General features: G+C 39.9%; 1 protein-coding gene across 1 annotated transcript in view; it reads left to right on the top strand.

Moving 5' to 3' along the window:
• LOC149164312 (Chaperone DnaJ-domain superfamily protein) overlaps window positions 1-13,470 on the top strand; it is a 147,233-nt gene that overhangs the window by 59,289 nt on the left and 74,474 nt on the right. Inside the window, exon 4 of the mRNA XM_089432039.1 lies at window positions 12,802-12,939. Within this exon, the coding sequence (XP_089288165.1) occupies window positions 12,802-12,939 (138 nt within the window). The remainder of the gene's footprint in view (window positions 1-12,801; window positions 12,940-13,470) is intronic.

The following is a 13,470-nucleotide window of genomic DNA, read 5'->3' as shown; positions in this document are numbered from 1 at the left end:
TTCAATAATGTTTCGCTGGAGAAGCTCCAGTTTGAGCTCCATTTTTTTTGTGACGAGATTGCCGAAAGATTCTCTGTTCCACTTTGATATGTTTTAGCTTTTGTTGGAAAGTGTACATTTATTGCTGGATCTGGTGGGAGGGTTGGTCCACCATTGTTTCATTTTGTCTAGGGATTCCGGGTGATCCAACCAGAAGGCTTCGAATCTAAAAGGCTTATTTTTTGGACCATTGGATATTTGGATCTTGAGAGAGATGGGCCAGTGATCTGAACCTGCTTGCAGGAGAATACGCGCCTCCGTTTCCCAAGAGGTAAGATAAGTTTCCTCTGATAGGAGGAAACGGTCTAGCCGAGAGGCAATTTGTCGGTCTCCTCCTCTTTGGTTGTTCCAGGTGAAAATGCCATTGCTGGTGGGTATGTCGATGAGGTTGAGGCTTTCTATGGTTGTAAGGAAAGCCTCTAAGTCCTTATCTAACTTCCTGATTCCACCTCTCTTCTCTGCCAGATTAGTTATCATGTTAAAATCGCCTGCTATGATTTTGAAAGGGAGATGTATGGGATCGAGCAGATTGGAGATGCATTGAAGCATCTTAATTCTGTCTGTCACCTTGTGAGGGACGTAGACATTGGTTATGCAGATACTTTCATTGGTACCAATAATTCTCAGGACCGCGGTTATGGAATGATGGGTAGCCAAAGAGGAGATGAGGTCAAATTTCGAGTTTTTCCATAGAGTCATAATTCCTCCCGCCGAACCTGTGGCCGAGTTAGCTAAGAAGCTGTAAGGCTTAACGCAAGAGTTGAGAAGGAGAGATGGGTGAACCAACCCAAGTTTGGTTTCTTGAATTAGGAGGATATCAAGATTGTCAGACAGGATTCTGTTTTTCAAGATTCGTTTCTTCTCGGGACTATTTAGTCCTCTAATGTTCCAAGAAATGCAATTCATAAGTATGGAGAGGGGTTTAGGGCTAGAGCTTTTACCTTCCCTTCATTGATTAGCTTGGCTCCCAGTTCTTGGAGGAGCTGACTGGTGGTCTTTCGGCCTCTTTTTCGACTTGGACCTTTAAGGTTGAATCCTCCTACTAGAATGTTTGCTAAGATGCCCTTTGATGCGATGCTTTCCTGTGCGGGGTGGAGTGCCTTGAGTTTTAAATCTTCTTGGAGGAGGTAAGTACCTTCAATTTTTTGTAGTTGGTGTTCTGGTATGGCTTTTATTCCATTTAACTTCCATTCCTATGCAATGGTTGCTAGGTCTACCCCCTCCAGTGCTTCTTCTATGGCACTCTCCTTTGGTGTTTCCTCTAACACTATTTGCTCCATTTCAGTGTCCTCTTGTGAGTGCTCATTTTCTCTGTTACTGTTGACTGTATCCCTGTCATTGTGTTCTCTGTCTGCTTGGGTCTGCTCCTCTTCTCCTGCTTCATCTCCTGTCAGATAGTTTGGATCCAATTGTTCTTGAGTGATGTTCAAGGCGTCGAAAGGGTTTTGACTTGCCTCCTTATGTTGATTCTTTTTAGGGATAGTCTTTTTCTTGTTGTTCTTGTTCCTGGAGTTGACTTTAGTGTATCCTTCACTGTCTTTTTTTTTGCTTGCCTACTCGGGATATTGAGGGGCTTTGTTTAGAGGACAGTCTCGAAAGAGATGACCGTGCTCATGGCACTTCCTACATCTGAAGGGGATGTGTTCATAGTCTATACTTTGTAGCCAGACTTCATCCCTAAAAATTAATTTTATTGCGTCTGGAAGGGCTCTAGAGACATCTATGTATACGCATATTCGGGCATAGGAAACGTAATGTCCATTTCTAGTTCCTTCAAACATTTTGATGTACTCCCCTAGCTGGTCTCATGTGCCTTTTAAAACTGAAGGAGCCCAGTAATCAGTCAGCAATGAGTAGAGGCGTACCTAGACTGGAACTCTTGTGAAATCCTCCTTTTCTGGTGTGAAGTTGTCCTTCCAAAATCTCATGTATAATTCAGCTGAGTTAAAGAAATAGGGACCTCCTTCAAATATTCTATCTCTGTCTTCTAGGAGGTCAAAGATTACTGTGAAAAATCCTTTGGAGCCCAGCTGAAGTCTTATCTCCCCCTTGGGTGTCCATTTGCTTTGTATCCACCAATTTAGGGCTTTTTCGGTTGGCCATATGCCCATAAATTTGCATATTACTGTATGTTCTTGCATGTATTCTCTATAGATTGCAACTCCCGGGTCCTGGATTTCCAGTGCTGGTATTTTCGTGGCTATGGGGTTGCAGTTATTCTTTGTCTTTTTCCTCTGTTCTTGCAGCTGCTCCTGAATCTTTGTTGAGTTTGTGTCTGTGGAGGAGGGGATGTCTGAGGCCTTTCCATTTGCTGAGAGAGTTTCTTTCTTTTTCCCTTTCTCTGTCTCTCTGTTTCTCTGAGGCGGTTCCTTTTGCTGAGAGTGTCTAGTTTCTCCATTATCAGAGTTTCCTCCCGGGGGGCGGAAGGCCGAGTTGGAGGCAAACTTTGTGAAGAAAGATTCCTGGTCTAGAGGTCAACCAGTGACCATATCTTTGAATGAGTGGGCACCAAGGTTCAAGTGCGGTTCCTCCATGACGGTTGGGGCGCAGCGTGGCCTTGACCAGACGCGCCAGAGGAGGCCGCGAAGTGTGCGACGCTTGGATTAGGATACGAGCGCCATTGATCGCAGAGCTCTCCATAGTTGAATTTTTAATTTTGAGGAAGAATTCAAATTTTTCTTACAACCCACTTTTAATTAATCCAAACCTAAAAATTTGACTTTGACTTAACCATCAAGGCCCAAGGGCTCAAATTTTCTTAAAATATCCATTTTACTTTGGTGGGGGACTTCCAAAAATTGACTTTCCTTTGACACACGAATTTTTTTATTATTTTCCACTTGAAGAGAAATTAATCTCTATAATTATTTTTTTGACTCAAAATTAATTAATTTTGTAGCTTAGGATTTAATTTATTTTTGTCAGAAAAATTATTTAATTGAGACTAGAGGAGATTAATAATTTTTCCACCTTCAAATATTTTAGCCATGGTGTCTAAGTATGACGGACAATGCACTAAATATTTTTTTTAGATCAAGATATTACAATTAATTCAACTTTAAAATGGGGAATACAACTTTACACACAGACCCTCATGAAATTACCCAATTTTGCAACACAATATGATCTAGTATAGACCAAGTGGTTTGTAATAAAATAATCTAGCCAAATGTGCTTAAATTATTCCCAAACACACTTTTACAAAGACTCGATATAACACTAGGACTCGCCTAAGACCTTGTCAAAAGATTCCATCCTAGCTTTGGGATTTAAGTTGGAAGAAAAACTCTGTCGATTATTTATGTTTAGAAACACACATATTTCAGTGAGGCTAAAAAAATTCTTAGGATGAAATTCGTTGCCAAAATTAGAGGCTTACCTAGGTGTTGTTACATAATTAAATGGTCATACTAGCATCATTTACAATATAACTTGCAAAAATTGGGTTTACGATGATAAAACTGTGTTGGATGATGACTTTGAACTTTCAAAATTTTTCTTCACATCTTTGTACTCTGCTTCCTTGGACTGTTGACAAAGTGTGGTCAATAGGTTCATCGCTCCCCGTGTGTTTCACGACATGGAATAATTGCCTCTCGTGGGTCCTAACTTTGGCGATTGTAGCAAAGACTAATGCTTGTGGCTTTTGGTCTAACAACAATCGTGATTCCTGTTGTCACTTGGAATGTATAGGCACCGTGACAACGACTCAGGGCGGGCGCTGTCACTCTGATCCCCGCCCACTATGTTCTAGCTGTTTCCCAACAACAGACTATGGGGGATAGTCCCTATGGAAATGAGATGATGGAAAACAAATTGGGAACCAACTTGCCCGGGAGACACAGTTGAGTGGCCTAGCTACTTGGTGAAAATTTAGGAAGAATAAAGATTTGACTAGATTTAGAGTTTGAGACCAGTGCCTTATGGAGTCAATAATTCTTGCTTATTATAAATGATGACCAAATAACCGAATGGACAACTGCTGCTTATATGATTGACTAACCTATATGCAATGCAACTCCTAAGATCTAGGTGAAATGCAAGGATCTTGGTTAGTTTTAGATTATATGCAAAATTTAGATGGAACCTTTCCTTTAACTATTTTGAGAAACAATCTTTAGAGTAGGTTGTGGGAGAGAAGCCAACGGGAAGAAGACAATGGCCTATTTAATGATACCTTCCCCTGTGTTCCAACTGCCCAGTGCCTCCAGCGCTGTAGAGACTGTGGCTCTGACCACTGCAAGGTCACTGTGTTAACCACTAAAAAGCGCTGAAACCCTCAAGCTAATTGGAAAGGGATTTCCCTAGGAGTCTATTAACCAAGCTTATGCTTGAAGGTAAGTTATTAATGCAACTAACCTTAGGATGCGTATGTAATGATTATGAGTAAAATTCTTAGTTTGAGATTACCTTAATGTTTAAGTATTTTAAATTATGATGAATCTTTAACGACAATAGTACTTATCAATGAGTTATATGCAATCTCACAACCAAGAAAAGTGCCAATCAACTTGGTGCCAATAATAAATGAACCCACAAGATGCTTAACCAATGATATAAGTAAACGAATTTAGAGCAGTTATCCAGCAGATGCCAACAATTATTCAAGATGTTCTTATGCTAATATCACAATGCCAATCAGATGCTGAATGCCCAAATTAACTCAATATCAAGGAAAGCTATGATTAGAGTGCTCTTAGTGAGTGAGCTTATTAGATGTGAATATTGAACTCTGTAACATATAAATTCACAATGAAAACACGATGTTAGCCACTTCCACAATATCGATGCTAGGAACAAGGAACAATAGAATGTACAACTATGAAAACACTTATGCAATTTATGTTCCAATGACCTCTTAATAAGCAACAAGTGAATGAAATGACAACATTATTAAACTTATGACTACAGTGAGCTATTAGTGCCACAATATACCCCAAAACTTAAAATTTGCTTGCCAAAAAGAAAAGTTAGATTTTCAGATCTCTTATGATGCAAATTTCAAAATTATATTAGATCTGACGTGACTTGTTACAATAGTAAGTAAATCAGCAAATTAGTGAGTTATTGATGCTGCAAGTGCCAAATATGCCCAAAACTAAGAAAATTTGCCAAAACTGATTTTTTTTTTTTGAGTTGTTTTAGTTAGACTATTCAAAAAATTACAGATCTGATTTAGTGATTTATGTAGAAAATTCCAGCAAGCAAAGTTTTAGACCTAGGCTAGATCTTTGATGTCCAAGTAGCCAAAATTTAAGAAATTTCAAATTTTGCAATTTTAGAGTATTTTGACCAATTTAATGTGTTTTGGGGCACTTATATCACTGTTATAAAATAAAAATTTACAGAAGTAACAAAACAGTGAGAAACTAGGGTTTAGAGAACAAACCCTATGCCCAAGGCCTTGAAGATCACTTTGCCCAAACTTGCCAAAATTTTGTGATGAAATTGCCACTTGCAAATCAAACTTTTTGAGCCAAATTTCTGCAAAACCACCAAGTATTTAGTCCCAAAATTTCAGAAATATGTAGAGGTCAAAATAGGGCAAACTAGGGCCAAAAAGGGCCAATGCTAGGCCTGGTATAGTTAGCGTTGATGGAAAGAGGGGCTAGGAGGCCAAAGGAAAGTGTAGAGGAAGAAGGAGAGGGCCGATAAAGGCTAATGTTGGAGGGAGAAGGCCCAAGAGGGCTTGACGGATAGGGTTTGAGGGCGAATTAGGGCCCTAAAGGCTACAACTAGCCTTTGAGGCAGGCGTTTGGGGCAATTGAGGGGGGTGAGGCCTCCTAGGCAAATGACCAGGCCTAAAAAGGCCTTAAAACCCCAACGCAGGGCCTGCAAGGGGATGCTGAGGCCCCTAAAGTGTTGACGCTGGCCCTTTGGAGGCCCTAAAGGAAGACATAAAGGGCTGGAAGGCTGATGCAGGCCAAGAGGAGGAGGATGTTGGCCTTAGGAGGGTTGGATCCGGGCCCAGGAGGCCTAAAACTTGAAACCCCAGGTTTTGAAAATTTTATTTGCTTCAGGTTTGAATTTTGCTGCAAGTTTTCCAATGGTTGGCCCTACAAAAATTTTAGAGATTAGATCTTACCCACAAGGGCCTAGATCTATCTCTGTTCTAGCTTTTTCTCTCGACTTCACTTGCAAAATGCATATAAAATACCCAAAACCCCAATTAGCTAAAATAATTTACAAATTTAAATTACAAATCTATTTACAAAAAATTTACAAATATACAAGGGTTTTGAAATAAATTTAGAGAAATAATTTTTATGGAACCTTTTTTTTGATAAATGGCTAAAAATACTTTCGAAACCTAATGCACACTATAGCCTTAGTGATGTTTAAATAAGCCACATAAATATTTGGGATCCAAACAAAGTCGTTTCATGCCTACAGTTTGTGAACTTGGAGATCAAGGAATGGGGTACTTGCAAACACTATGTATATATCTCAATAAAATTTGTTAATCAAATGACGAATCAAATCATCTAAGATTAGCCCAAAACTATCAATAGAATGAATTTATCCCCATCTAATGAAAAAACAAATTTTATCATTTATCGGCACAACATAGAAAAGCCCGTAGCCAACACATATCACTAATCAACTAACACTGAACACCTTGAATTTCACCCTAAAGTCTTTATTATGATAGAAATAAAAGTTCCCAATGGGACAATAATGTTACATCAATACTTCAGTAGCAATTTCTTAGCTAGAAATCAAATGGCTAGAGACTCAAATGACTCTAATTTATAGATAAATCTTCCAAGTGGAAAAATAACGGCTAGTTTGCTTGATCCTTGTCAAAATAATCTCGACTATCGAAAAATACTTGATCATCTTTTAATCTTAGCCGTTGAATTTTTATTTTTGAGGAATTTTCGAATTTATCATTTAATTCCATTTTTATTAGCTCAAAATTAATTATTTTGAGCTAATTTCCTCAAAAAAATGACTTTGATTTAACCACCAACGTCCAAGGGTCCAATTTTTCTTGAAATATCCTATATTTCCTTTGTGGAGGACCTCCAAAAATTAATTCTTTTAAGACCCACGAATTTTTCCACTTGGAGAATTTAATTTTCCTAAGACATTTTAATTTGACTCTAATTAATTAATTTTCTGGCTTGGGATTTAATTATTTTTGCCAAAAATTAATTAATTGACATTTGAGGGGATTTCATGTTTTTTCCACCCTCTAATATTTTAACCATGGTGTCTAAGTATGAAGGACCATGCATTAAAATATTTTTTACATAAGTTTTTTTTACAATTCAACCTTCAAAGAGGGAATATCCGTTCAACCTAGACCCTCAAATTATATACCCAATTCTGCGACACAATATGATCTAGTAGACCAATTGATTTGTAATAAAATAATTTAGCCAACTAGCTTAAATTATTCCCAAATCACTTTTATATAAGATTCGACTAGAACGCTAAGACTCACCTAAGACTTTGATGAAGAATTCCACCCTAGATTTGGGGTGAGTTTGGAAGGAAAAACTCTGCCGACCATCTGTGTTTAGAAACACAAATGAGTCAGTGAGACGAAAAACCTCCTACGATAAATCTCTTGTGAAAATAATAGGCTTACCTAGGTTGTTACATATATTCATGGTTTTACTAGCATCATTTACATTACTGTTGACGGTGCTGGACCTTGTAAGGGGATCTCCTTGGTAAGAAGTCTCAATTAGACCTCAGACCGTTTGGTGTAGGAGTCCTAGCAGTGGGTTGTATGGTAATGCCTTGACCACGATTTCGCACAGAGGCAAGTAAGATAACTCTGTTGGTAGCAAGGGTGTGACAACTACAGTGAGTTAAGGAAGGTGCATGAGAGGTTCTAACACAAGTGGGTTGAGATGAGTGCGCCCCTTGGCAACCTGTAATAGTACTCAGATGGGAAGGGAACACATGAGCGAAGATACATCACAAGCTGGAAATCAAGTTAGCTGGCAATCCAAAGTGATGGTTAAACCAACAACACATTTCAGAAAGATTCATACATACTCATACAGAATAGTCCATACATGCATGCGTAAGAAAGCAAATACATATGCCATTTAGAGTAAACAAGATAGCTGGAATACAATACAACATATGCATGAAACGTGCTGGCTCTTATTATATAAAGAAGTGTAAGTTTCAGTCATACAATACATCCATGTTTAACCACTAGCTCCAATAGTGGAACGTTACACCCACATCCGCCTGCTCCTCCAAAGAGATGTACTAGCTCTGTGCAGTGGAGAAGCGAAGGCGCATTACAATACTGCCCAAGCTCTCTCCAAGATAGTCTTATTAGAAGCTTGGCTTACCTAAAGGCTATACAATGAGTTATGAGGGATTATTTATAGCAAAGGGTAGGGTGACCCTTGACATTCCCCTTTGTGACAGTTCAACTACCCTCATGGCTCTTCATCTACTCTATGACTGTTACATCCAACTATCGACACTTGACAAGACATACATTACAATGACGTACTCATGTGAGACAACATGGCTTGAACAAGCCAAGCAAGACATCATTGACACTCGGTCCGTTGTGATGAGACCAACTCTTTGACATGCCTGTGATGGTGAAGGTGGTGAGCTGATGCCAAGCTTGGTCATCCGTGATGGTGTGCATGCACTCCATTGTGACTTCTTGCTGAAGCGAACTCTTGCCTTCGTTGCATTTGGGTGCATTGGTATGGTTCCTCCATCCGACTCGTCCGCTAGCATGCTCATGGTCTTTGGGTGCGGGTGAACCGACAACACACTGATGCATAGTGTCCGTGCTGATCTTCCAATGTGTAATGGTGGTCATGCGCATCCACTGTCAATGACATGTTCAACTACAGTCAGACTTGCTTCTCATCTTCGCCTTGGTGAGTTTGGTAAATGTGTTGGATCGCATGCATGCGCACAATGACATGCATGTCGCTGAATCCCTTGCATGCGATCAACAACATTGCTCACCACGTTTGCTCCGTGCCAGCTGTTGGGATAGATCTATAACTTGTACGGGCGCAGTTTCATTCGTGAGTGCATGTTGCGCCCCCTGCTACTCCTATTACTGCTGCAACTCATTCATCTGTCTGTGCAGCTTCGTGTTCTTCCTTGAGTTGCTGCTTTAGCACATGCAACTCTTTCTTTGTTCCATTCTTTGTCTTCGTGCGATCTTCATGTCGCGCCATCACCTCATAGCCCGAGTCTCCAAAGTTGTTTTCATCATAAGTGGATCTGCTTGAGCTCACAACTTTGGTCCGCCTCTGTGTTGTCAACAACCTTCCTCTTGCATTCGTTGCATTTAGTATGCTGCCTTCAACTGCTATTCACGATGCTGTTCGCTGTGATGATGCTGCTGTTATATCTTGATGTCCTTGTCTACAAACAACTTGATGTCTCTGTGGGTAGGCAAGTTCATAGACACTTGATCGACTGCATCCCCAAGTGTGCTCTAAACGGTGTCTTCGTCTCTGCTCTCCTGGAAACCATTGTACCTGTACTGTTGAGAGGCAGATGAACACCTGCAATACTTGGAGACATGGCAACACTCATGGCAAGCAATTTGTCAGTCGAAAACCAAAATGAACTTGAGAACTGACTTGCAACATACCTGTGTGACTGATCATGAAGGTTGCGCAATTTCCTTCGAAGGTCGAGAGATTGACTGCCAAGACTGCGCAAGGCACAGTCTGGGCTGCTGGGAGACTGACTGACTGCTGGAACTGCGCAATGCACAGTCCAGTCTGGCTACTGACTGTTGGAATTGCACAATGCGCAATATTAGATGGCAATGGCTGCAGGTTCAGTGACTGCATTGAGCAATTTTCTGGGCCAACAGTCACTGTCCCTCAAAATTGCGCAAAATAGTCCTGGAGGACAGTGCCTGGGCAAAAATGCGCATTTCTGGAGAGGAAGACAGAGCCTTCCTTCCCCGGATTGCGCAATGCTATCTTAGTGAAGGCAGAGTCCGGGCCAAGGTTGCCTAGACTTGCCGACGAGCAACTGAATGCTAATGTGAGTGCGAATGCATGGTGATACTGAGTGTAAGCATAAGTGAATGATCATGCATGCAAACGGTGAATGACAGATTCAAAAAACGGAACAACATGCATGTGGGTGAGGCGAGTCGCCAAATCAGCGACCGTTCGTGAAAAACAATTTCATGCATGTAACAACAGTGAGATAGCAACGAAAACTAAAACGGTGCTAGTACAAGCTAATATGTATCAAAACGACAACAAGCGCTCACTGAAATCAAGCAGACAATGTTCATACAAAGTGAAACACAAGAAGTGCCAGAAATGCAACACAAGACATGGGAAGCGGGCTTACCTCAAAACAGCTGAGCTGAATGTGTCGACAGCTCCTAGATGTGATGTGGGATGTCAGAACTGCAAGGTGGATGCGAGGAATGATCTCTGCAACGTCTGGTTGGTGAGTTTTGATAACATCGAGGTTGTGAAGCGCATGCCACAAATCTAGGAAAGCGACACTCGGTGGGAGGTTTCTGAAATGATCCTTGCATGTAACCTCCAACTGCCAAAAATAGATCCCTGAAACAAGGGATGCTTTTGCATGCTGCCTTAGGAGAAGCAGCCCATGCATGCAAGTCTGTTTTGCTCGGTCCCGGAGGGAACCGGTCAACTCAACTGCACATGCAAGAGGCTGCTCAACTGCTGGGAGAAAATGCGCATTTCTGGCTGGGAGCTGGGCTGGCTGCCCAGGAGATTTGCGCAATTTCTGGGCAGAGCAGTTGACTGCTGCCCAGATTTGCGCAAATTCTGGGCTGAGCAGCCCTGCTGGGGAAAATTGCGCAATTTTCATTGTGAGGGTTGACTGCTAGAATTGCGCAATTCTGGAGCCCAGTAGGCTTCCAATCAAGATTGCACAATTTCTGGAGGGAAGGCTGGTTGCCCTCCAAAATTGCGCAATTTCTTGGGGGAGCTGCTCAGCCTGCAGCTGGACCAAGTCCGGGTGATCAGCCTGTGAGGGGAATGCATCGAGCTGTGATCGACAGGCTGCCTTTGTGTAAGGAAAACATTGAAGCTTGTGTACTTGACAAAGAAAGACAAGGTGTTGTGAAAAGTTGGTAGGGAGGCTCCAAAAGGAAGCTTAGGCAAAATTTTGGAGGGTGGTTGTAGCCGCTACAACCATTACATAACTTGCAAAATGGGTTCACAATGACACATAAACTGCTGATAGATGATCTGATCCTTTAAAGAAAAATATGGTACAATCGCTTCCTCAGAACTTTGAAAAATTGAGTGCAACAATTCTTACACCATCCAGGTCGGCTTCACCAAAATTACATCATGGTTATTTTTATCCCAGTTCAAAAATACAAAATTTACCCAGGCATATTTTTATCAAGTTGAATTCCCTAAAATTGTGTTCAAAGATATTTTTATCTCACGACAACTCATGACTGCTGCACTGGAATTCAAGCATCTCCCACTGCACTCAGTTTTTTCATCTTGTTCAGTTTAGTTAGATGGCGAGTTGACTCTAAGTCAGTGACTGAGTGTTCATTGGTTTCCCTTTGTGAGAAGTTTGACCTCTTATTTGTCCTAGTGTGCATTGGAGGAAATAGAGGAGGGGGAGGTTATAAATAATGGTGGAAGCTATGGTTTCAAATCGAATTGTCATGAGCAACAACAACATTACTCTCTCTCTCTCTCTCTCTCTCTCTCTCTTGTCTCCATTATTCATTCTCTCTTACAACTTTTAATTTATTATGTCTGAATATCATTGTCGTCAGTTCTATAATAGTCATCTTAGTGCAACCAGCTTCTTGGACTTTGCAGAATAAAGGTTGGTTTTGATTTATTCTCACTTTGGGTTGTTCGATGTCTTAATGTTTATTTTATGTAATATTGTAAAGGTTTTTGAGCCATTTTCATTGATTAAATCTGCCATTTAAATAGACTTTCTGTCTACTTTATTTTCCGTTTAAAAAAGCTGATGCCAGAGATTTTTCCACCATGTAAAACACAGAAATTTACAACTCATTTGGCCACTAACTTGATCGTCAAACAACAATTGCATTGTTGTTTTTTCTATGTTATTTTGTAGATTTTTAGGGGAAATAGTGGATGCCAGACTATGGACACCCTCTGTGGTTGGAAAACACCAGTCCAAACGGAGAGGGAAATTTGCATGTGACACTAAGGGGAAATTTTCCTATATGTTGCACAGAAATTTCTTATTCCAGACTCATTAGATAATTTAATTATCTGAAGTGGTAAAAGTCTATGCTAACATTGAGTTGCCACATTTGCATTCTAACTGACAATTGTTTTTGAGGGACAGGGAGATAGATATGTAACACCTATTATTTCGTTATTCATATCACTCTAGAGACATCACGTGTTATTTCCTATATATATATATATATATATATGCCAAGTTCCTTGTACTATTTGTAGAATAGAAAAATTTAGTTTCTTACAATTTAAGAATATTTTGCACCTTGATGGGTCGCTATTGCTCGAGTTTTTCTATATGGAGAATAAATGCCTTTGTCTCTAATGTCCTTTTGAGTGTGTCTGTATGTAAACAAATAGCAGAATAAATGAAAGTTCAAGTCGAGGAACATGTAAGCTTTGTATTATGTAGTAATATGTGCCTTCTCTCCATTCTGTTGCCAGTACATCTCTGCATATGTGCATTTGAAATTGGGATCTCTGGTAGATTTCTGGATACATGGTTCTGCAAGCATGTTTGCATATTTTGTATAGAATTTTTTCTAACTCTGATTTGTGCTGTCAGGCATCTAACGCATGGATGGAGTGGTTGATGAAGAAAAGAAAGGCATTTGAACAACGGGGGGATATGGCAGTAACAGCATGGGCAGAGAAACAACAACTAGAACTAAATCGAAAAGTTCGTCAACTTTCCCGTTCAAAGGTATGTTGCATTTCATTGTCTTTCTCATTTGAATTTAAGTTCTTATTTAGTTCGCCTTTTCAGCTGTACATGAATTCATTCATTCCTTCTATTCATTGCATAATATTATAAGTTAAATGACATAAAATGATTTCCTTCTAATTCAAGTGTTAAAAGGTGCCATGCAAAATGTTTAAATTTATCAGTTATCGTAAGTTATAATTGACAGGAAAAGACAGCTACTTTTGGTACAGTAAATGCTTGTGAATTAAATTAGCTTGCAGATATTGCAGGATGGTGGTGTTAGATGTATGATGAAATATATACAACTTCAAAAATTGAAATCCTGTCCATCTGGCAGGCAATTATTACGAAATTTTGCAAACTAAATAATCTAAAACACGTCCCAGCAGTAACTTTGAAGACATGCACATGCCACACGGATCTAAATATACACATAAGGTGTTGACATGGTCAAACAATTTTGACTATTTTATTAGAACATCATTTGTAAAATAGGGACTAAATCGATCTTTGAATTTGTTAATGTCT

This window comes from Pinus tabuliformis, chromosome 5_1, assembly GCF_031772625.1.
Source record: "Pinus tabuliformis cultivar Carrire ecotype Pingquan chromosome 5_1, CPIR1, whole genome shotgun sequence".
NCBI classification, from domain to species: domain Eukaryota; kingdom Viridiplantae; phylum Streptophyta; class Pinopsida; order Pinales; family Pinaceae; genus Pinus; species Pinus tabuliformis.
The sequence above is the reverse complement of the archived record's forward strand: the minus strand, read 5'-3'. Positions and strand labels throughout refer to the sequence as shown.